General features: G+C 42.8%; 1 protein-coding gene across 9 annotated transcripts in view; it reads right to left on the bottom strand.

Moving 5' to 3' along the window:
- KIAA1549L (KIAA1549 like) overlaps positions 1-24,798 on the bottom strand; it is a 526,680-nt gene that overhangs the window by 297,611 nt on the left and 204,271 nt on the right. For all 9 annotated transcript variants that reach the window (XM_069223533.1, XM_069223534.1, XM_069223535.1 and 6 more), the window contains one exon: positions 14,823-15,054. In XM_069223533.1, the coding sequence (XP_069079634.1) occupies positions 14,823-15,054 (232 nt within the window). The remainder of the gene's footprint in view (positions 1-14,822; positions 15,055-24,798) is intronic.

The raw sequence follows: 24,798 nt of genomic DNA, 5'->3' as shown, positions 1-24,798 counted from the left end.
TAATTACCCATACACCTACTTACAGATCCTCTTTCTTATATGTACACCTTCTCACACATACACTTACTATACCACACAAGAAGTAAAAGAACCACTTACCTTTGGATACAGCCACTAATAAAGGCATTCACCCTCCATGTTCTCAATAACAGAGAGAGTTAGACACTAACACAGTTGCTGAAACATAAAGGCAGTACTCTATACGAACACTTACACACCCATTCTCTCAGCTTTACAGCTACTCAGATACCCACTCACTGTATTAATTCAGATAATATCACACAGCCACTTCCTCGTATATATACCTAGTAACACATCCACTTACGGTTTCATTCAGAAACTAACTCAACCACTAACTCACCAATACAAGCATTCACACCCTCAGTTATACATACATATACCCACTTACAGATACTGGACGACATCAACAGTGATGTCATCAGTGATGCCATTTGAGATGTCATCAGTGATGTCATCAGTTATGTGATTATGTCATGAGTGATGTAATATGTGATGTCATAAGCTGTGCATTACAGGGGCACAAGTTATAGTTAGCTCAGGGAACTATAACTGCTGAATTGCTCTGATTTTGTGGAAGTAAAATCAGGACCTAACTATAACGTCCCTGTAACCTTTGTTTTTTTCAGTGAATATATATATATACAGTCATGGCACTTAGATGAGGAGTTAAGTATTGTAAACGTAGACCTTATTTAATGGTGTTACCATTTTCAAAACGTGTGGCAGAGCAGTAGATAAATGCAGCATGGGCTTAATGTCTGTAGGAGAAAGTTCACTTGGTAGACTATGCCAGGTTTCCAAGGCCAGACAGTTGTCAGACATATAACAGATACAGCAGAGGGGAAAGTTATCAAGATGGTTTAAAGCAAGGGATGTTCAGCTGTAGTCAACGTGGAATGAACTTACATAAAATAAATCTGGACCGGGAAGTATGTTTCACTTAATTAATCAACTATGATATTAAAATTACCCAATAGGAAAATTAATTAATACCTTTTCCTCTCTGAGGGCAAATACGAAAAGAAAAATGTGTGGTAATTTTCCTTTGTAATGTAAAATATTGAAGCTGTCAGTTGAGTATTTGAACCTCAAGAACAGGGGTTGATAGTTTCACATGGTAGACAGGCATTTTCCAGAATTCCAAACTTTAACATTTATAATTAGGAGTGTGAGACCGGGCATCTTTTGGTGAGGTTTCCCCCGACTTTTTGTTTTCTGACCTCCTGTTTTTTCTTTGTACTGAACTTAGTTTTTGCTGGCTTTAGGACTGCGCATTTTACCACTGCTATTCAATGCTAAATTGCATGTGTTTGGTGTCTAAAAAATGGTGACATTGGCTTCTCCACGATTGGCATATTTGGTTTACTAGTAAGTCCATAGTAAAGTGCACTGTGTGTGCCCAGGGCCTACAAGTCAAATGCTACTAGTGGGACTGCAGCACTGGTTGCGCCACCCATTACGCTAGCCTTTCAAACATGTCTCTGGCCTGCCATTGGAGAGCATGTGTGGTCAGTTTAAAATGTGTGTTCGACCTGGCAAATGTACCCACTTGCCAGGCCCAAATCTTCCTTTTTATTACATATGACACCCCTAAGGTAGGGCCTGATTAGTCCCATGGGCAGGGTGGAGTATATTTAAAAAGTTGGACATGTACTTTGAAGTTTAACATGTCCAGGTAGTGCAAAACGCCTAAATTCATGTTTCACTATTGGAAGGACTATCTCTCCTCTAGGCTAGTATGGCGATTGCCTTAAAACATCTGTAAGTGTAATTTCCAATTTAGGAAAACATAGAAAAATTGAGTTTTATGTCTCTGGACTCACAATTTAAACATACGTGTTTTAGTAAATGTGGATTTTAAAGTGCAGGTCTGAAAATGCCACTTTTATAAAGTTGACATGTTCTTACTTTAACCATTCTGTGCCTTTGCCTGCCTCCAGTCCACCTCTGGTCAGTGTGAGGTTAGGTGACAGCTACCTCTGTGCATTCCAGCCAGATAGCTGTAAAACACAGGACACTCCACTGCCTCTGCATTTCATCAGCATACCGGTGGGTCTTGCTGGGCAAGAAGGGTGGAGGGCTCTCACACTTTGAAGGGTAATTGCTTGACCCCGCATAAAGGGCTGATAACCCCAAAACACACATACAGACCTCCTTGGAAACAGAACTGGGCTGAAAGGGACCTGGGGCACTTCAAAACCTCTCTTTGAAGTCTTCCCCACTTCAAAGGCACATTTGGGTATAAGTGTGGGGCCTTTGACACCATGCAGAAGGAACACATCTGGACTGAGGACATTCTACCAAGAAGAAGGATCGCACTATCGTCAGGAGGGACTACCACTTTGCTGTTTGCTCTGCTGTGTTGGCCTGCCGCCTACTACTTCTTGCCTGGGAGTGAGAGGACTTGATCTAACTCTCTACATCCTGCAATCTAAAGTGTCTCCAAGGACCAGAGTGAGCTTGCCTCCTGTTTGACATCAAAGACTTCACCTGCATCTTGCTTCAAGCATCTGGACTCCTCGGCTGAGAGTCCTGCTCTGCGGGGTGAACACGACGACTGCTTTGTCCTCCAGATATCCAATAGTCAGAACAAGAAAGAGCCAGATATGGTTCATGAAACTAGAGAGGGGCATCTTGCCTGCTACTGGATGTCAGAATCAATTTGAGATGCACTCAAAAGGGAGAAAAACAAATAGCAAGGCTATGTAACAAGTGTACAATGAGGATTCATATTGGACGAGGACAAAGTGCTAAATTTAAGGATTACTCCAGGTGCTCAAGAGCTGCTCATAAATTGAATTTTTCACTCCTGTAAATGGAGGTTTCATTCCGTACGCCCAAGAAAACAGGAGAAGTTTTATTAGAAAGATTTCTTTAGAGCAGTGATACTCAAAATATGGCCTGGGTAGTGCATGAAACCCCCTTACCTTTACATGTATCCCCCCGGTCAACACCAGCACCAGGCTGCTGTTTACTTGACTCAGCACTAACACTCACAATGATGTTAAATAAATGGGCAAGCGTTTATTTATAGGATAACTACACTAAAAGAAAATAGGAGAAGAAGGTGTCCTGCACCTGGTGCTTAATTTGTGCTTGTTGTTTCCGGTGCGGGCACTGGCACTTATTTTTGAGGACTGGCACTTATTGTTCTGCCTCAAGCATTTACTGCGAGCAAAATACACATATGGGAAAGACGTAAGAAGAGAAAAACGTATAAGCATCATAATGGGAGAAAGCTGCAAGACTGAGATGAAGGTGCAGGAAGTGGTATTAAATGGATTAATGGGGCCGGAGATACCTTCAGGACTATGCTGCCTCAGTATTCCGTGTTTGCACATTTAATTGCAGCAGCCGCGTGTTTAAGAGAAGAACTTTGGGCAGCAGTACATTTTTATTTACAAATTAAGCACTGTCTGCATCACATATGATTAGGACACCTTCATTTTTTAAGACATCTTTCAGCAAAAGTGTAAACAAATGATAAAGTCTCTTCAAAATTCAAAAAGTGTATTTCATTAACATGCAGAACCTTTTCACCTTAGTACATCAGATTATATCAGTGCATTGAGAATTATTTTTAAAGAGATAGTTTTAAAGCATGATTTTAGAAGCATTCATGCTTCCCCCCTCCACTGGCAACAATGCCAATAGTGAAGTAAGAGGAAAGTCATTTATTGGGCACATCATTGGGATGGCCTGGGTTGCTCTTTTACATAAATAACATTATGGTTTATTAAAACAAAAACAGGAGGTTTTGTACAGCACGCTTCCTGGAGTCATATATTTTGAGGTCCTCTTGTATGTGGCAATGAAGAAACAGGCAACAAAGTGAAATAAATCAACTGCCTAGGATCACACAATTTGGGTAAGTGGGGAAGTTGGGATTGACCCATGTTGCCCGGTTTTACAATAAGCAATTTAGTCACTAGATGTGCATGCTTCAAGTCCCTTACAGCAACCTTATTGCATCTTGACTGCCACCCTGCCTGTATCAATGAAGCTCTTGGTCACATCACAGACCAAACTGTTTGGCACCCGGGAAAATGTTTGTGCGCACTCATGTTTTGGAGGAAGTAAGGTGGGAGAGGGGTGGACATCAGTTCTGTGAGTTCTTGAATGATTAAATAACAACAAATTTACATGCATACTTGTTGCGAGCAGGGCCTGCTTTTGGGCGGTGCGAGCAGCTCAGCCGCACCGGGCTTTGACCTCAGGGGGGCGCTGTGTTTAGAAATAACTTCAGAAACTTGCGATTTAAAAGCACCTGCTGAAAAGTTCCTTGTGCGTTCAGCCTTCGGGAAACAATTAAAATGTCAAGATACCTCTTGAGATTAATGTTCCTGCTAGGGAGAGAGATAGAGGTTTTGCCTAGTGGCAGCTTTGACTCAGCATACAGTAGAATATAGGGTTAATATGCCTGCTGCAAAAAAACAGAACTATGGGCCATATTTAAGAAAAGTGGCGGTGCACACAGTGCAGCACCATTTTTCTTGCACCCCTTAGCGCCCCCCTAACACCACCATGTGTGCGTCATATTTAAAATACAGCGCACCATGACGGTAGTTAGGGGACTAGCATCAGATTTTTTTACACTAGTCCGGTGCTTTGCAGGATTAACATCAAAAATGTTGACGCTAATCCTGCAAAGCACCCAGAGGCCCATTGTAACCAATAGAAGCCTCCTTTTAATGCCTGCTCTGAGCAGGCGTTAAAAGTGCCAGAAAAAAATGATGCAAAGAAATCTAACAGATTTCTTTGCGTCATGTTTTTTGGCCCCCCTAATGGGGGTGGGTGGTGCCCTCTTTGCATCCATTATGCCTGGTGCAGGCATAATGTAGCGCAAAGGGTTACAAAGTGGCGCAATGCATGCATTGTGCCACTTTGTAAATATGGTGCAGCGTTATTGGCCTTCGAACGCCACAATAGCGTAAAAAATATTACACTAATGTGGCGTTAGAATGGCACTAGGGGCTCTTAAATATGCCCCTATGGGGCATATTTGAAAAATGTGGCGCTGCACACAGTGCTGCACCACTTTTCTTGCGCCCCTTAGCACCCCACTAACGCCACCATGTGTGCGTCATATTTAAAATACAGTGCACCATGGCGGTAGTCAGGGCACTAGCTTCAGAATTTTTTATGCTAGTCTGGTGCTTTGCAGGACTAGCATCAAAAATGTTGACGCTAATCCTGCAAAGCACAGAGACCCACTGTAACCAATGGAAGCCTCCTTTTAATGCCTGCTCTGAGCAGGCGTTAAAAGTGCTGGAAAAAAATTATGCAAAGAAATCTGTCAGATTTCTTTGCACCATTTTTTTGGCATCCCTAATGGGGGGATTCCCCCTTCGCATACATTATGCCTGGCGCAGACATAATGTAGCACAAAGGGTTACAAAGAGGCGTAATGCATGCATTGTGCCACTTTGTAAATATGGCGCAACATTTTTGGCCTTCTAACGCCACAGTACCATTAAAATAAATGACACTAAAGTGGCATTAGAATGGCACTAGGGGCTCTTAAATATGCCCCTATGGGGCATATTTGAAAAAGGTGGTGCTGCACACAGCACTGCACCACTTTTCTTGTGCCCCTTAGCACCCCACTAACGCCACCATGTGTGCGCTGTATTCAAAATACGGCACACCATGGCGGTACTTAGGGGACTAGCGTCAGAATTTTTTACACTAGTCAGGCGCTTTGCAGGATTAGGGTAAAAAATGTAGATGCTGATACTGTACAGCACCCAGAGGCTCATTGTAACCAACGGAAGCCTCCTTTTAACACCTGCTCTGAGATGAAAAAAATGACACAAAGAAATCTGTCAGATTTCTTTGCGCTATTTATTGGGCTCCCGTAACGGGGGGAATGCCACCTTTGCATTCATTATGCCTGGTGCAGGCACAATGTAGCTCAAAGGGTTACAAAGTGAGCAATGCATGCATTGTGCCACTTTGTAAATATGGCATGGTGTTTTTGGCCTTCTAAGGCTACATTAGCATAAAAAAAGACGCTAATGTGGCGTTAGAATGGCGCTAGGGGCTTTTAAATATACCCCTATATTTTGTGTGGATCGCTGAGTGGATTAGTAAAGCCAGTCTTTACAAGTGCTTTAAAACACATGAATGTATGTGAAAGGGGAGCGATGGAGAGATGAGGGGCGCATTTGCCAGGTGGTAGTGAGTAAAACCGAGGAGGAGGTCATGGGGTGGGGGGACGCCAAAATAAACTGTTGCACAGGGAGCCACCAGTCCTAAAACAGGCCCTGGGTGCAAGGACGAACACATTTTTTAAAGTGTCATATTTGAGGAATTGGGGACGTAAGGAATCAGGATGAGAAAGCAAGTACGCCTTTACGGAGCTTGTGGTACAATTAAAAAACTTTGGAAAAAATGTATGCTTCTCTAATGCATAAAGATATAAGGCAGGTTGCAGGCAACCGATGGATAAATGACAATAAAGAACAGAGATGCAATGTTGGTACTATAGATATAGATAGAACCGCCTCTGATTTGGTCATCAACTTGAGCAGCAACGGAACAGCACAGACAGACCTTTTGAAGAAAAGCTTTAGGAATATGCCTCGGAAAAATCTTACACTGGCGGTGGGCAATTACACCTTCAGAAGTCAACCTTCAAAATATTAACACTATAACAAAGTAAGTTAAATGGGAACTAAAAAGTACACACAAGAACTGTCCTTGAAAGAAAGATCTGAGACTGTGCTGCAAGCAAGCCTTGGAACAGCACTGCAGGCGATGCAAGATCACTGATGTCTAGGAGATGTACGCAGCTGTCAACATTTGACCTCTAAAATTTCAAGATCGATTAATTTTATAATTACTGGTTTGGTTTGGTTCGGTCCAGCTGCACAGTTCCAAAAGTCTGAAACATGAGTTTGACTGACAGAAGCACTGATTCTGCATTGTGGGTAATTGAAATTAATCGCTGAACTAAGATTCCCATAAAAGTAGGGAAAGCTGCACGCCTCATGCTGCTCCAACACTGAACATTTCTCCTGCTGAAAGCAGACAAAACGCCTGGCAGAGAAAAGGGTCTAAAATGAGGAATAACGTGGAGATAGGTACAGAAGGACCGGTTCCTATGGTTCTTCTATGTGTCTCATTGACAAAGTTGGAACACCACAGAAATTCTGCACCTCGGAATTACTAATCCCCGCAATACTGGTAATTCCAGGTGCAGTTTTACTGCGCAAGTGTTCCTAGCCACGCTCGAATGAGGGCCGGAGTTGTGATAAATGAACCGAGTCACAAAGTCTATAAACATTTTATTATTTTGAAATACTGACAATAAAAATTGTCACCAAGTTCATTCTATTTTGTAAACTTAAACGATAACGGGGGGACAATTAACTAATTATTGCTCAAAAACTAAAGGCCATGGCAACGAATGTAACCGAGCTATAATTACAAAAGACCGATACAGGGAAGTGTAAACTGACGTCATCAGACTGAATGACAATCTGGAAATAATGAAGGGCTCCATTCTGCTCTGATACAAGTGTACCTGTCACTCAAGACTGGGTTTCCGGGGAGACGGTCTTTTGAAGTCTGAAGGAGCCATAGCGATCGAAAGCGACAACTGACTGCAACCTTTGTTGTGAGAACTTGTTTAGCATTCTGCGTTCAATGAGTATTTTGTTGCCTCGGTACTTCAAGAAAATCAAACACACCGTGCTCCCAAGTAACGCCCTTAGAATGCAAGGAAAACCTGTCACGTGCGTTCCCGAGGGCTTCCTGTTTTAGAGCCGAGCCGCGAGCTGTAAAAACAACCATATTACGATGTTGCTTCAGAGCACAGTTTCTCTCCAAAATGAGGTATTAAGGTTAAAACAAGGGTATCTTTCTGTGAAAATCTGCTTTTGCTGGGCCAATTGCCTGTGGGCCTGTGCAAGGGACTACATACAGCAAGAGAAGGGGAGTTTCCTGAAGAAATGGACTTCTACTTCAAATAAGGTAGCTTAAATGGCTTAACACCCACTCTAGCTTTTCATCCTTCGAGGATGATGCAGTTAGCACCTTTGTAGCTTTCTCTATGCCAATCCATAAGTTTGGCCAGAAGAAAACCGCTGTACTATTACGGAAGTGCGGCTGTTATGCATCGTGTTAGTGTGACGTTCAACCCAGCATCCCTCTAGTTCTCTCCAGCTGTGCCACCTCCGTAAAATCGTTCTGCCCATATCGCCCCAAGTGCAGAGTATATTTTAGGGAATGCTAAGCACTTGTTTGACTTTCCACATCTATCCTCTCCTACATACATAGTTTCAACATATGAGAGAGGCTATCCCCCGACAGTCTTTCTACTCAGGGTGCACCACCATCTGCCAAGTGCTACCACTCTGGACAACATTAGAGATGTGCACACTGAATGCACATAGAGTAGTAATGACCATGGATGTCCTGCCCCACAAGCTGATGATCCACTGGCGGTCCTCTCTGGCATTTCCGTGGCCAAACGTATGATGCTCCTACTTCATGGAAGCGTCATCAACCACTGATCCTCAGCAGCTCCAGTGTCCCCCAGCAGAGAGGCCCTGCTCCTCTCCTTTTAGCCCCCCAAGAACCGTCCTGTTGTAGTGGTGTACGTGATCTTCTGCAGCCTAGTGGCAGACGCAAGGGCTTCTTGTCTGCTGTCTTTCTCCACTTCCACCTAGGCGCGGTACACCACCCCCCTAAATGTTTATGATGATGGTAGTGAGAAGCAGTGTTTATGTTGACGCGTTAGATAAAGAGGCTGCTATTCAGAAAGGGGCTCAGCTCCATGAATCTCTTGGCTGATGGTAGCATATCACAGACACAGGGTTGAAAGAACTTTAGAGGTGAAACAACAATCACGGCCGCTGTGAGACAGCTCAGGCCTGGAGTCTGCTCTGGACCAGACCATCACAAGGAAGATGACGGGCAAATATGACATTATGCCGAGACCCTGTGCTTTCCAGTCTCCCGTGCTGCTTCTGCAAAAGTTATTTGAAGAGTTTTAACGAAAGAAAGCTTGTAATCTTCATTAACAAAGAGGCAGGTTTGTAGTCATACCAGTAGATGACGTCACATAACATGTCATCGCATTCCCAAGAGCACATTTTTAAGGCCTAGACACAGGTGCTTCAGGCAGCTATCCAAAAAGAGACACATTACTCCAGGCCTCGCAAAAAAACGTTTCTTATGCCAGGGAAGGACAATTTCACCTGTGCATTTCTGATGCTTCAATCTGACAGACCTACATGATCCAATGAAGAGCAGCAGGAGTTTTTAGGGAGAAGAAAAATGACTATTGCACTAGAATACAGAGGTTACTAATTTGAATGGAACTTCAAAAATATAATATTCCAATTCACGCGTGCCCGTGCTTCGAGTGTGGATACAAATTCAAATGGCACATAGAACTATTCCAAAGGTTCGATAGACGCATGTATGAATTTTAAATTTGCAGCTACTGCAAGTGGCATGGAATTACCTAGGCAAGACAATAAATACTATGCTCGGCTAAAATAAAGTTCCCTGAAAGGAGATGGCATGTTAAAAATGGCAGAATACAAAATATATGCTGTCACCACACGGTCATCTCAAGGATTTTCGGGGCCTTTGGCCAAATATATATTGGGGGGCCCTGTTCAGAACAGCTTAGAGTTTAAGATCCAGGTTCAGCTTTTTTCCATGCCTCTTTGGCCAGGTCACTGACATTGCGCAGGCAGAAAAGTCCGAATTGTAAGTGTATTTCCATCTAATATTCAGTGTTAGTGAGGTGTGGTTGTTCAATACTGTACGATAGCAGCAGCTCATTAAAATTATTGCAAATAATCTCTGTAACCCACTTCCATTTCTCATATGTGGGATCTTCTTTTTGATCATACAAAAAAGTTCCTTTTAGAATGGTGCATGATGTTGAAAAACATAAACACTTCTCTTGAAAATATCTGTAACAGACTCCCACACTCTACCCGTTTTAAAAATTAAATAAAGGAATCTATGTTTAAAAATCATTCAAGTCACCAGTCAGGACTGTGTAGAAAGCAGAGCCATATCTATCAGGGGAGAGCCATAAAAGCTGGGGCCATTGGCCAGAGCCCACTTTGCCCGTGCCTTAAAACGTCTCTGAGTCACCAAAATAAAGCTGTCTCAAATCCATGTCATCAACACTCAGGTATCGCCCGGATTGGGAATCAGGAGATACTGAAAAATAACTCTGGGCCTGTGTCAATAAATAATAATAAAGTGTGTTGTTTTGCAGAATAACACAAAATGTCTCCAGCACTCCATTCGGTGATTTATATGACCCAATGCCATTACTTCTGAAACAGGGAGAGCATAGATGTTCTGGAGAGCTATTGATGGAGAAAAGATTTCACGATTGAAATTGAAAGTGAAATATGATTTAAAAAGAGCACCTTACAACCCAGACAGGGCTCCAAGGAGGTAAAAATGGAAGATGGCCTAAAATATGGGTGATTAGAATAATTAGCTTATTGAGAAGTGCCATGTTTAATGGTTCTTGGAGAACCAAGCTCTGTTGGATTGAGAGCGGAGGAGTACAGGGAGTGAGTTCCAGAGTTTGGCTCTCACAACGGTTGCAAGGCGAGAAGAGTGGTATCTAGGGGGAAGGATCAGGAAAGCATGAGGATCCAGTTTAGCGCCTGGAAGATGCTCATAAGGTTGAGGAATCTTCAGGGAGATGTAGCGCCCTTCAGAACAGGACATTCATAGCCATGAACTATACAAATGGTACAAAACAGTGAACGTGATACAGGTCAACGGGATTCAGATTAACAATTCAGATGCCCGAAAATGTTATAGTGTAAAACCCCTCAAGTACGGACAGCTCTTCATTTTCCCATACTGGAAATAGCTAACACTCAAGTTTCTATCAAGACTTAATATATACTCAAGGACCAAACTCAAATACCACAAGAATAAGATTTCCAATAGAAATGGAAAAAGGGGGCAGATTGGTACTGTAATAAACATACACACACTGTACTTCAGAAGAACATTAATTTCGGTGATCCCAAACACAAGCCTATAAAAAAGCTCCAGACGAGAAATACATATGTAGAATGAACATAATGCAGAATTCACAATAACACACCTCTGAAGGACGACCACATAAATGTATTGAGCACATCTGCTGGCACAAACAGTGCAGATATTTCACTGTGTACAAAGGTAGTGTGTGAAGATAAGACATAGCAGTGTCATTCTATACTCACACTGAGCATATGGAATGAATAGCATGGCCTTACCCATTTCACGTCAATCCCTTTCGGCTGCACTAGAAAAATGTCAGCTCCGGGTACACATATTTAAGACCTATTTTAGTGTCTAAACTCCCTTCTTGAGTTGGATTTAACAGCGGCACTAGTTTTTCCAGCTGAAATGTTCTTCACCCTCAGCACCAGTGTAATGTCCCAAGTGTCAATGAAGTCAAGACCCAGCCGGAGAAACAAGAAGATTATAGAGCTCCTGGGGCAACTGGATACGACCAGGAGCCCATCTCGACTGTGCTCTTATCTGAGCATACACCCTCCATGCACTATATTCTATATTCTTCTGAGAAACCTTTGCATCGGACCCCCCAAGCACCCCCAGGCTTACTACTAAACATGCGCACCACAGCAAGATTCCTACCCGCTGTTAGTGATATTATATAATCTAATGGTTTAATTTATCCACCACGATGTGGAATTCCCGTTGTTAGTATTCCATTTTAGGGAGATTTAGCCCAGTGTTTATTATTTTAGGGAACTTAAAAGTGATAATGCTTGAGAGTGGGGGTAAGATTGGCCTTTGCACTGATATAAGTGTTAAAGAACTGAGGAGGCTCTCCTTAGTCCAGGGAGACTTGTGCTTCCTGCAGCGGAGGCATTTGGTGTACTTCGAAGCTTCTTCACTAGAATACCCGAAGGTACACCCAACCTGCAAAAGTCACTTCCAAAACCATGAAACCAGGGCCGCATCGCCCTTTGGTGATATAAATTTGCTGTCAGTAAATTCTGGTGGTGATTTCATTCGTAAAGCATGCTTGTTGGAGTCTTCAGCCAAAATGACATAAGCAGACTTGCTGGTGCCTTTTTGCCTGCCCTAGTGGGACTCAGTGGTCCAGGGTCCATCTCTCCTGACTAATTGCCCACAGCTGATGCTATGGAGAGGTGCTCCCCATCGCGTTTCATAGCACTGCCTCTCCCCCCCCGCAGCGCAGGACACACCTGGTTACAGCCTGTGCAAAGACTGGGCCAAGAGTGGGCCCGTCAACGCCTGTCAGCACCAGGAAGAAGGAGGGCAGGTCCACCCCCCTAACTTTTGCCTGACAACCCTTGCTATGGGTAAGAAAAAGTCAACGAGTATACAGGATATGGACCAGGAGACACATTACAATCTGCACAAACGTGCCTCCATTATGTATTACCTTACATCAGCAGTGGGGGTCTTAATTGAGGAAATTCACAATGCTGAAAATAGTCTGGGAATTGGGGTGAGAGATCATGCATCAAACTACAACTGCTCTGGCACCTATGTGTGTGCAAGTCTTGGTAAGGATCTCTCTGCTCCCCCCATAAGGCTCAGAGGGCCCGTGACCGGACTAATTCTCAGGAGGGGCTCGTGGCCTTTAGTGAAGATCTCCCAAGTGGCAGCTATTTAAAATCAGGGGAAGAAAACCCAGATGTTAAAGGGTTCACAGGAGTCCATCTCAGTGCTGCAGACACTAAAAAATGCATTACCCCTTGTGTGGACAAACCCCACTTCCAGTACCTCTTTGATTGACATTATGGACCTCGATGTGTGGTTAAAATCTCTCCTGGATGGGACACTTAAGATGTTTTTTGAGGATATTGTTAACATCTTTCACAGGCCTTGGAATGGTATACTGTCAAAAGTGATGGCCCTGGAATCAGTGGTGTAGGGCTTGAAGACATTGATTGCAGAGTGGGGGAATCCTTGTCAAGGTTAAGCGGTGTCCAAGTGTCTTCCAGGGCGAACAGTGCCCGGGGGTGGTGGCTGCTTCTGGCAGTATAGACAGTCTCCCTCCATGTATTGCTCCTATCTCAACTGATGTAAGCCATGAGGCATGTAGGGTCAAAAGGGGTGGTACCAGTAATCTCCCAGGAGCACCTTTGAGTTTTGATTTTCATGTGGATAGTGGGGGCAGTGTATTGGGCAATGCACCCTGCAGTAACCAAAATACAGGTGTGATAACTCCCCAGACTAAGAATGACATCTCAGCGCACAGAAGTTAATCTCAAGTTAAACGGAAACTCCTTCAGGGATGCTCTACTAGGTCAAAACTCCAGCCAGAGTCTACGCCATTTGTTGTGATTTTAGGAGGCATTAACCCACAGAAGAATGGGCTAATATGGAAGGCAATGTTCTGGTGTGACAACTATATGGGGGATAACCAACTAGCCTCTTCATGTTTAATCATGGCCAGAAGGGTGGGCTGGGTAGGTGTCAGGGCTAAAGACTTAGAGGGGGATTGTATTGTATTGAACTTTAGGCATGCATCATTTGCTAGAAGATTACTACATAATCGAGATAGCGGCCTTAAACCTACTTCTGGTATTAAAGTGCTCCCCCTAGCTTTCTATTATCTGCCCTTGAGGACACCACCATTAGTACGGGTGTTCAGTATTGGAGAAGTTGTAGGGGTGGCAAAGGGGCCAGTTTTAAGCCATTCACCACAGCCTATAGGTTTTAACCTTTAAGTGGCCTGGATTGCGCTGGCTGACTTTGTGGTTCTCATAAGAGGTCGCATTGGAATGGTGAGCAGCTCATGGGTGAACAGCTGTGTACTGAACAGGTGGTAGATTGTCACCCTGAGGTATTGCCTAGCTCACCCTGCAGTCTGGGGCCGAGGCAGGATATGGTTGGGAGGGGGAATGTGCAGGGGGGATCCGTGAGGGGGCATGTCCATAACTCTGAATCTTTGCTCAACATTGTTAGCTGGAACATTGCGGGTATCAGTAGTAAGAGAAAGGATATGGGGTGGTGCAACTTTTTAGCAGGTCAATACATTATTGGTCTACAGGAAACTTGGGATGTGAACAATTATTTTTCTGGATGGCTTTTCCTCTTGCTTTTGTGCTGCCATTCCTTTGAACCATGTTGGAGCAAGAGGGGGATTATTACCCTAGTTTGTCTGAATGTCCTGTGTACTTCATGTCAATTGGCAACTAGTTTGGATAATGGGCTGGCGGTTGAGCTAGTTTTTAAGTATGTCCCTTGCCTTCTTGTGGTAACATTTTATAACTTCTTTGTGCTGGCCAATGCGAATGAGCATTTGTTGTGTTGGAAAAGTTTTCTTGAATTATACAAGGACAGACGGAATTTTCCCTATTCTGTTCTTGTTTTAGGTGATTTTAATGTGCACTTGTGTGCCTCTGGCTGTGTTGTAGCTGACGATGTATTTTCTGGGCACTTAGAGGCCACTCATTTTGAGCATACGCCACAGGATGAGCTCCTAGACAAACAAATCCAAAACAAATACAGTAAGCAGAAATCCAATAGATCAGCGTTTTTCAGTTATGTGGGACAATTTCTATTAAGTTTCCTAACTCATTTGTGATGTTTTTGAATGAGTGTAAAAATCACTCTTTAACCCACTTCCTCCTATCCGCTTTAACTGCTGATACCTTAATGTTATAAAGCGCTATTTTTCCTTTGTTCCTTTGCTCCAGTGTGCCTGCTAACACCATCCATTGTGAAATTTGACACATAAGAAATGTCAGTATATTAATGTAATATTACAAGAGTATGCATCAGTTCTCTAAGGGATGTTGAGAATGGCTTACCTGTTTCCAACTGGAACCATACTCCAGGGGGTGGAATTCTTGGTGAGGCCAACACAGGAACGTAGAGAAGACTTGGGACATGATGCTTAATATCTCCGGTGAAGCTGCTATTGCCATATTTAGTAACGGAATCTGTCACCGCTGAAGGTATATAGAACTTGATCACATTCTTAAGGATTATTTTGACAAAGTAACCGATTGTAATAGTGCTCAAATCCGCTCCACTGCTATCCTAAAAGTACAAAGATTGTATAATTATTTCCTTGTTACACAACTTAAAATGTCTAAATGTACACATATAAGCTTTCAATATGAACTCGTATAAAGCGCGGATCTTTGAGAACCAAAGCAAATGATGTCCTAATCGATGATCAATATTTTTATGAGCAATCAACAGAAACATTAATTCCTTTGGATGTAATCATAAAACGCTTCATATGCAGTGTTTGGGGATTATTCAACGTGCACATTGGTTATGATCAAATGACTAGTGAATGAGTGACAAGTTTTAAATCAATCTTATTGGCTGTGGTAATGCATGCTGTGCAGGACACATCAATTCATATGTCAAGATTGTCCCACAGCTTAAACAATTAGGAAAACACATTCCAAAGGTAACGTTAATGTCAAAGTTTGACCCCCCCAAACCAATAATTTATACTGAGGTCTTCATCAGGACAATGGTGGATGCCACGACAATCCTACACCACTTGGACCCTATTTCGCAGTGCAAATATATGCCACTAATGCAGAGAGATGGTAGAAGCAGCCAGGTTTCACTTCACCCTAGACTCAGCTGCAAAAAAGGAGTCATAAGATCCACTGATGGCTCGTGCGCTCAGTCCCAAACAAAGAAGGGACTGAGACATAAAAAGAGTCCTCACTCATACGAGGTATCACCAAATTCAATAATGACATACTTGATTAAAAGAAATTAACTTCGGGTGAGTGCACTTTGGACTCTTGCTGGTGTCTGCCATTGTAAGGAGTTTGCATTGTTGATGTGAGCATAACCATGTTGTATCACAAATTTAATGGGCTACCGAGACTCAACAATCCAATATGTGCTGGATGCCAATATATGTCACTCTTAGTAGCAATTACTGTGCGGAAGACACTGATGAACTGACAGAAAACTTAAGGTGCAGAACAAATAAGATTTACTAATTTTGAGAGGGCAGAATTTCAAATGCCAGGCGTCGTAACTGATCATATCACATAACAGAGCACAGCACAGAAACTAATACAATTCACTCTCATCCATTCAAGGTGATAAATAATGGAAAGCTGAAACAACAACAAAACAAACAATATTAAAAGTGCTGCTACTGCCTATTCTGCATAAGTTCTGTTTCTTCCTTTAGAAACTGCGGTATCTCTTCAGGACTCTCCATGATAATTTAGTTTGCAAGCATTATTAACTCAAATTCGAATGTCGTTTGTAGAAACAATATTGGTGGGGCCAGCTCCAGAGTAATTTCCTTAGGCCCTAGAGGTAGGTAGTTTGATTGATTTTCTACAGCAATATAGATAAACAATGGTTCACTAGGGATTCTTACTCGATGAAATAATCACACTTTTACAGACTACTATCATCAATCAGTGGCATGAATTCGTGACTATAATCTCAACCCATATGCCAACATTGCATACATTCAATAGCATCAGGTCGTTGCAGGGCCTGTGTGTTGCAAGAAAGATAGTTGTGTATTTAGCTAATGGTAAAAACATTTTTTTTATTGACACCTATGCCTACATTTGATGAGCCTTATTCTATGGGGTGTAACTTAAACATCAACAGCAGGGGTGCTTTTTGAGGATGTAGCAGTGATCCAAAGAAGGTTGGTAAACACAATAACGCTAGAAATTCAGTTCTATTAGGGGTTTAGTCAACGTTTACCCCCTATTCTTTGAGTTACCAAGTCAGCATTAGTTCAAAATGGCATTTTTGGAGTAAAGCAAATTTAAGAGATATTATAAAAAGACCTACGGCCCCCGAAAGTTTTACTTAAAAAGACACTGGTTTGTACTGTCGATAGGACTTCAAGCTATGAACAAAAAGTGCCAAAAAAGTCGTCGACTGCTAAAAAGCTATCAGGTAACCTCGTAGGCATAAAAACAGTCTTCAAATCTCTTGGGTTGCCATCGGCAAAGGATACATTGCTTTCTAGGGGGAGGCAAAGAAATCTCAGTACGTCAAGGGCAAAACACACTCCCACGCACTTCTAGGGTTAAGAAGAAGATGTACAACATAGCAAAAACATTAGTTCAGAAATAAAGGTGTGAAACTGTCCAACAGACATGGAGTTTTTCTCTCATGTTTAGTGATGCAGACACCATCAGCTTGAGTTTTCTCAGAACACACATTAATTTGTCTGTGAAAACTTCTTTGAAGTCTGCTTACATAGCCTTTCCCACTACAGGCTCTCAATGTACAATCTCCAGTTTGGGCTGAGTACATTAGATGTCAGACAAGGGGTGCAGCAAGGGAAAATGGTGGGGCAAAACCATATAATGAGCACACTTTGACAAAAGGAGGACAAGAACGGAAATTAGGACAAGAGGAAAACTGCTGCATGACATCTACCACGTGCCCACACGAATCAAAGGTGTAAACCGTCCCACCTCCAGGGTTTTATTGTACCAATCATTGGACTAAGTAGACCACAAAACTTCACTGGGAACCCAACTCTCCCAGGCGTCTTGCCCTTATTCATGCTCTATAACTAATTTCTCTTCTTATTCAGTTATAGGCGTGTTTGGAAGTTGACACTGATTATTTTATTAGGTGTTTTATCTATGACCTCTAAGACCCTGAAACAAAGGGTTACACCCCGTGAAGAGACATCACACCATTGAGGAGGCATAGGCTATGCCGAGGGTCAAAGAGCCAAATCCCCGCTGTAAATCACCATGCAGAGACTACTACAGGTCACACTCACAGGATTTATCTGCGTTATACTGGGTAAGGTCTGTCCGCAAGTACCTCCATGAATGATCCTCCATGGACGAACTCGTGACTTCTGCAGATAAAAGTACTAAGGGACTAAGCAAGTGGCATGCACTATATAAGAAACAAGGATCATGTGACGTAACATAGTCGATGGAGTAAGTAATGTGATTCACTAAAATGTTTGACAGAGTAAACCCATATGGAGAGCTCAGTCACAATGGGTTCCAGATTTACTAAGGTTTCCAGCAACACAGTGCAGCATCAAAATTTGCAAGAATGTGGTGTGTAAAATTGAAAACACAACCCAGCACCATAAACACAAATATTGGCATTGTGCTGGTGACATTCCCTGCACTGGCACACAAACAGGCGGCATTACTTGATGCTGAGGCAATTTTGCAGTGTCTAGCATTGGATGTTTACTGGAAAAATACTCTTCCTTCACATATCCTTTGTGTAGACAAAAAAGAATGTTCTAATACATTGACTGTGTGTTGCTGACAGCAGGATACATGCAATTCACCCACTTCTATGCTGTTTCTTCTTCAAATAGGCATTCGTTTTTGACACAAATCCCAGTCTGGCTATCTTAGTAGAGTGAGCTTTCCGTACAAACTGGTGTTTGCACTAATCTCCCCTTAGTAATTTACACTTGGTGCAAAGCATTTTTTCCCTTTGTGAAAAGTCTACCTTCCCACTGCAAAACAGTATTTGCTATTAGTAGCAAGTCGTAGCTGCTCCTATTAGCCGCTTTGCATCACTTTGTGTCTGCTTTTATTCTTGAAATCAGTTTGATATTTGAAAATCACCAAGGATGGGGCAATGGCACATCTAATCTATGTAGAAGGAGGGCTATCTCCTAATCAAATGAAATGTCGTTTTTTTATGAAGGTTCCAATTAGTGACGGTTCTCATACTCTGTATAGGAAAACAGTAAAAACTATGGTTGGAGCCAGGAGAGCAAGGAACAAGAAACAGGGGAAGGCACATGTGTGACTTGGGAAAGTAATGGAGCTTAGGGAATGAGAACCAAGTTGGCAGGAATGTGGGAGTAGACGGAGTTCAAAGTAAAAACTATGTAGCTAGTTATGGCAATATAGTTTTAAACAATAATGCTACAAATGTGTGCATTGAGTTGTGGCGGTTTACTGTGCGTCACAATGCTTTGTGGTGATGCGAAGAGTGAGGGTGGAGAGCTGGAGGCTAAACAGCTGTGGGTGGCAAAGTTGTGAGTCTAGTGGACATAAGGAGTACAGGGCAAGCGTGAGGGGAAATTTATTGCTGAAATCGGGAGCACTTGACATATTTATGAATTTGTGCTGCTTTTTTTCATCTAGTAGGTGACAGGTGACAGATCTTCTGGATTATTAACAACTGAGAGCTGTAGACATAAGTGATGGCGGTACAGAGCCTCAGATTCTAATGAACTGCACCTCTGGGGTAGGGGAGAAAGGTCAGATGGATTGCTGTGAAGGTTAATGATGAAGAAAAGTAAATGGTCATTACTAGATTGAGGAAAAGACTGTGTGAGGACAACCAGAAAAAAAGGGAGCAAAAGAATTAAGTGAGATTAAGAGGATGGAGCCAGAAGCAAAGTTTTTGGTATAATTTGGAGAAGTAGGGAAATTATGCTCCCAAGGGAATTAGTGCTAAAGGCAACTAAGGAGGGATGTAGTTTTCAGGCACATGTATGAATGGCTGACTGCTACAAGAATGTGGAACAGCATCCCTTGTGAGATTAACAGACTACCATCCCACAAATTCGCAGAGTGGTAGGTGACAACAGAAGTATAGTGTGGGCTGGGATGTTAAAAAAAAAGCTCATGGATTGAGTGGGATTAAAATGGAGAATAAATTATGAGAATGGACGGAATATTTAAAGCTTGAGGCATGACAGAGAAGGTGTTGGTATAGTGGGTTTGTGGAATTCATAAGAGAGTAGCTCATATCAGCTGTTTGCACTGTGCCTGATGAAATAGTCTTCAAAAGTGTTTGTGCGCTCAGTTATCAGCTAGAGTTGGCTGTGGTGACAATAGAGGTTTGGACGTTGGATTACTATGCATCTGTAAAGCAGAAGGGGAGAGGTCTCATTGAAATAAGAGGTTAATTAGATGAGTTGGGTAAGTGGGCCAGGATCTGTGGGTCAAAGGTTGTGATGATATGTGGGGTGCACTGAAAAGATGGGTATCACAAGAAATATGTCACCTTGACAATATAGGTTATTTTGTCTGAAGAGGTAGGGGAACGAGTGACATAGCCACATCAGCTAAAAAGTGTGTGGGTGGAGACTAGGATGATGGAGGGCAAAGTTGGAGAAAAGCACAGTAAGCCCTTTTTTCAGATTGTGAATGTTGTTTCCTCCCTTTAAAAAAAACAATTGGGGATTTTGTAACTACCTACCAGATTTACAAATCGTTCGTTTGATGACGGCTTCTACTTTGTTGATGAGGTGCAGAATTCTAAATATGCAAAAGGAGTATGCCTCTTGCAGGCAGCAGGATGCGCATATGTGCGACTTAAACAGAAACAGTGTTAATTGACATGAACAAAATATAAATAAAATAAGCCCTGAAGAAGTCCTGATTTTGAGGACAAAACGCGTTGGCTGATGTTTATTTCATTGGGCATAAGAATAACAGAATAAAGAGAAGACAACAATGTGACGACATTGATTAACTGGACTTTATTCGAGACATACAAAAAGTGGTGCACCATTGAAGTATCTATTATCCATGGTCCCCTTTGGGACAGCACCCTGGCAGTAGGTGCCGTGATGAGTGCACACATATGAGTATGATAATATGCATAAATGTTTCCCTCATTTTCTAGGTGATATGGGATAGGTGCATTCTCTAATTGAACCCACTGCCAATTTTCTATTTATTGCAGATTGCAAAATTTGTTTAGAAGGGCAAAAAGAATTGCTATTTGTAGGAGGCAAGTTTAAAGTGTGTCTTCCAAACATGAATTTGCTATGGTATGTATCAATGTTTTGTGACTAAAACCTGGTTGCAAAACATTCCAGTTTTACCAGTTTCAAACATGGGGTTTTTACCGCTTACTCTTTATGAATGTAAAACAAATGTTTGTTAGGGAGTAGGCAGTACTCAAGGGTACAATAGTCTACTCTCAAAGAAACTTTAATGACTTTCAAACTTGTTATTTAAATTGAGCCCAGTTTCCTTTCAGTAAAATTGACTGCATTTAAAATAAATGTATTTAAAAAGCAAATACAGACATGGTGGTGTGCTGGCCCCACAAGGCCATCATTTCTCTGACGACCACCAACTAAAGCAAGTCGTAATTTGTGACATATCTCATGAATACTGATAAATATGATTCAAAATTTTGCAAAATGACCTCTTTATACATAGGTCATTCTGCAAAATTCCACATTGGTTGCAAAAACACTTGTTGAAATATGCAACCAATATTTTTGTGATCAGTGTTTCGTACAACACACGCTCAATCACTTAATGAATTAGTGAATTAGGGCCAGATGTAGCAAGCCGTTTGCATGGCGCAAACTGCGAAAAACGCAGTTTGCGCCATGCAAATGGCCTCACGCGATGCTCATTCCCAAATTGCGAGTCGGTACCGACTCGCAATTTGGGAATGCAACTCGCAAATAGGAAGGGGTGTTCCCTTCCTATTTGCGACTCACATCGCAATTCAGAGTTGCTTTGTGACCGCGAATGCGGTCGCAAAACAACTCGCAGTTACCACCAGTGTCACACTGGTGGTAACACATTCGCAAAAGGGAAGGGGTCCCCATGGTACCCCTTCCCCTTTGTGAATGTCGACATAAATATTTTTTCAGAGTAGGCAGTGGTCCTGTGGACCACTGCCTACTCTGAAAAAAACGAAACCAAATGGTTTCGTTTTTTTTTTTTCATTTTGCAACTCGTTTTCCTTTAAGGAAAACGGGCTGCAAAATGAAAAAAAAAACTGCTTTATTTAAAAAGCAGTCACAGACATGGAGGTCTGCTGACTACAGCAGGCCACCATCCCTGTGAGTGCAGGGACTCGCTATGGGGTCGCAAAATGCGACCCACCTCATGAATATTGATGAGGTGGGTCTTTGTGACCCCATAGCGAGTCGCAGAAGGTGTCTGAGACACCATTCTGCATCCGATTTTGCGACTTGCAAATTGTGAGTCGCTCAGACTCGCAATTTGCAAGTCGCAAAATCGGATTTTCCTACATCTGGCCCTAAGTGCGTAAAAAGAGAATGAGTTAGTAAAGGAATGTGTTCATGAGTATTGAATTCGGGAATAAGGTTATTCATAGTATTAGTCAATAAGTCTTTAATGAGAGAGCCACTTCATTATTTACATGTTGCACCCATTGCAGAAAGGTTAACTTGATTCAGCAGTCAAGGGTGCGAACAGCAGTCAGACCATTTCACAAGGAGGAGTTATGGAAGGAAAATCAACACTCTGATTGGGCACGATGTCCGACTGGAGAGCTTGTGAAAATTTATTGATTCTCAGACTAAAGAACGTTTGCCAGATGTGTATAAGGGAATTGTGTCAAATATATTTATTGTAATCAAGAATTCCTCAAGTATACCTAGCAAAAATCTTGACCATCAGATTTGTGCCACCCCAACTGTTTTTCTTTATGTTGGAGACCTCCACAGAAGGTATTTGCTTAATAACATCCAACATAATCAAGCTCACTAACAGCACAAGCTTAGTTGTCTTAGTAAAGGTTAATTCGAAGAAATACAGAGCAGTTCTTCCCAAACTGTGGGTCAGGTCACAAGCTTCTTTTGTGGGCTGTGAAAGACCAAGCAATAAGTAAACATTAGCCCTCTTCCTCACTCTTATACTGCAGTGGTATACAAAGATTTTTGATTCCGTTCTAATTTCCCATGCTAATTTCCTGGATACTTGTAAATGTTGCACAATTCAGCTCTGCTTAAAGGCACACTTTCCACAGGGAGACTGATTAATTTCTACCTGAAGTCATGCAATGAGTGTTTCTCTTTGACATTTTCCTCTCACCTCTTTCTTTTCACCGCTTCTCTCTAGTGTTTTTTCTATACACTTTAAATAAGGCAGAGGAAATATCTGCCACTTCATTGTAAATGTCCTAAGTTTGAATCAGACCTCATTTGAGTTGGCTTTCAACATAAAATCCCCCAAAGGAAAATCAGCCAACAGAATTCCTTCGTGAAATTGGAGGATTTCACTTTACAAACACCATTCTAAACCATCCAGGGGCAAATTTTGAATGGTGTGTGGGAGGTCGTGCAGCCCCCCTGCCCCAGGGACTGCCACCTCCCTGGGGCAATGATTACATTGTATGCAGGGGAGCTGCAAGCCCCCCACACAGCCCTATGGACCACCACCACCACAGGGCAATGATTAAATTGTATGTGGGGGAGCTGCAAGGCCTTCCCACAGCCCTGGGGACTGCCACCCCCCCGGAGCAAAGATTGAATTGTACGTGGAGGACTGCACCCCCGCAGCCCTGGGACTGCCACCTCTCCAGGGCAATAGTTGAACTGTATGTGGAGAGGCCACACACCCCTCTCCACCCCTGCAGCCCCGGAGACTGCCACCATCCCAGGGCAATGATTGAATTGTAAGCGGGATGTGTGGCCTCCCCGCACATCCGGGGACCAACACTTCCCCAGGGCAATGATTACATTTTATACGGGGAAGCTGTGAGGTCCTCCACAGACCTAGGGACTGCCACCTCCCTGGGGCAAAGAATGAATTGTACATGGGGGCTGCATGGCCCTGCAAAAGTACCTGGGACTGCCACCTCCCCAGGGCAATAATTGAATTATATGCAGGGGCAACACTCCCCCCACAGCCCCAGGGACCGCCACCTCCCCAGGGCCCTGGAAACTGCAACCTCTCTGGGGCAATGATTAAATTGTATGCGGGGGGACCACCTCTCCCCGGGCTCAAATAAAAGATTGAAGGGGGTCCATTGCGTACCCCCAGCTCCAGGGACCACCACCGTCCTGGGGCTAATACACCATTAGTGGGGGGCCACACGGCCCCCTTGTGGAGCCATAGATGGCCCTGGGGACCATCACCCACCCAGGGCTGGTTTCTGCTATGTCACAAGGTGCCCACCCCAAGGACATAGCTGTTTGTTTTTGCATGGTGGAAGCTGACAGCTTCCACCAAGAAGAAGGAAACATAACTTTGCTTTCTGCAAGCGATAGCTGTCAAGCAGTTACTGCTTGCAGAAAGTGGAGTTTTCATTTGCTTCCCTGCATGCAAATATGCGTGCAGGGAACGGATGAAAACACTGCTCCTGCAAGCAGAGAGCTGCTATTTAAAGCAATTCTCTGCCTGCAAGGGCAAAGCCAGCTCCTCCAGGAGTCAGCTAGGACAGCAGGGGCCTCCCTCGATCCTGTCTATAATGGGATGGAAGAGAGAGAGCGAGAGAGAAAGAGAGAGAGAGAGAGAGAGAGAGAGAGAGATTGTTATTGCTATGGTTTCTTCATACAATTACTTCAAAGTGTCACACCAACAGAGTCACCTGTGTCCTGGTGGTAAAGCGTTTGGACTGTCACTCTGTAGGTTGAAGGTCCAAATCCTGGTATCTCACTGTATGATGTCTGCTTACTTTGTAGTTTTTTCAATATTCAGCATTCCTAGTGATGGAACATTTATGTCTTTTTCCCATAAAAATCTGTGGTTTGAATGTCATAGTTATGTCTTGGCACAGCATGGTAGACTGTCATCTGTGGTTTAGTGGTTTTGCTGTCAGACCTTCACACTGAAGGTTGATGGTTCAAGTCAAGGTGTGTAACTTGTCATTTCCCTGTTATCATTTCTTTTCAATTTCAAATATTCAAGGAATATACCGAAAAGTGATTTCACTCTTTTTGCTTGATAATTACACTTTTTCTCTTCAATTTGCTATAAAATATATCATTCTAACTACATCATTTACAAAAATTTAGAAAAACTCTCTGGGTGGTTACAGGGAGTTGGCCGCAAAGCCAGGCTTCAGTTATTTCAAATAACTATAACTCACACCCTAAGGTAAATA

Source organism: Pleurodeles waltl, chromosome 3_1, assembly GCF_031143425.1.
Source record: "Pleurodeles waltl isolate 20211129_DDA chromosome 3_1, aPleWal1.hap1.20221129, whole genome shotgun sequence".
In the NCBI taxonomy this organism is placed as follows: domain Eukaryota; kingdom Metazoa; phylum Chordata; class Amphibia; order Caudata; family Salamandridae; genus Pleurodeles; species Pleurodeles waltl.
The sequence above is the reverse complement of the archived record's forward strand: the minus strand, read 5'-3'. Positions and strand labels throughout refer to the sequence as shown.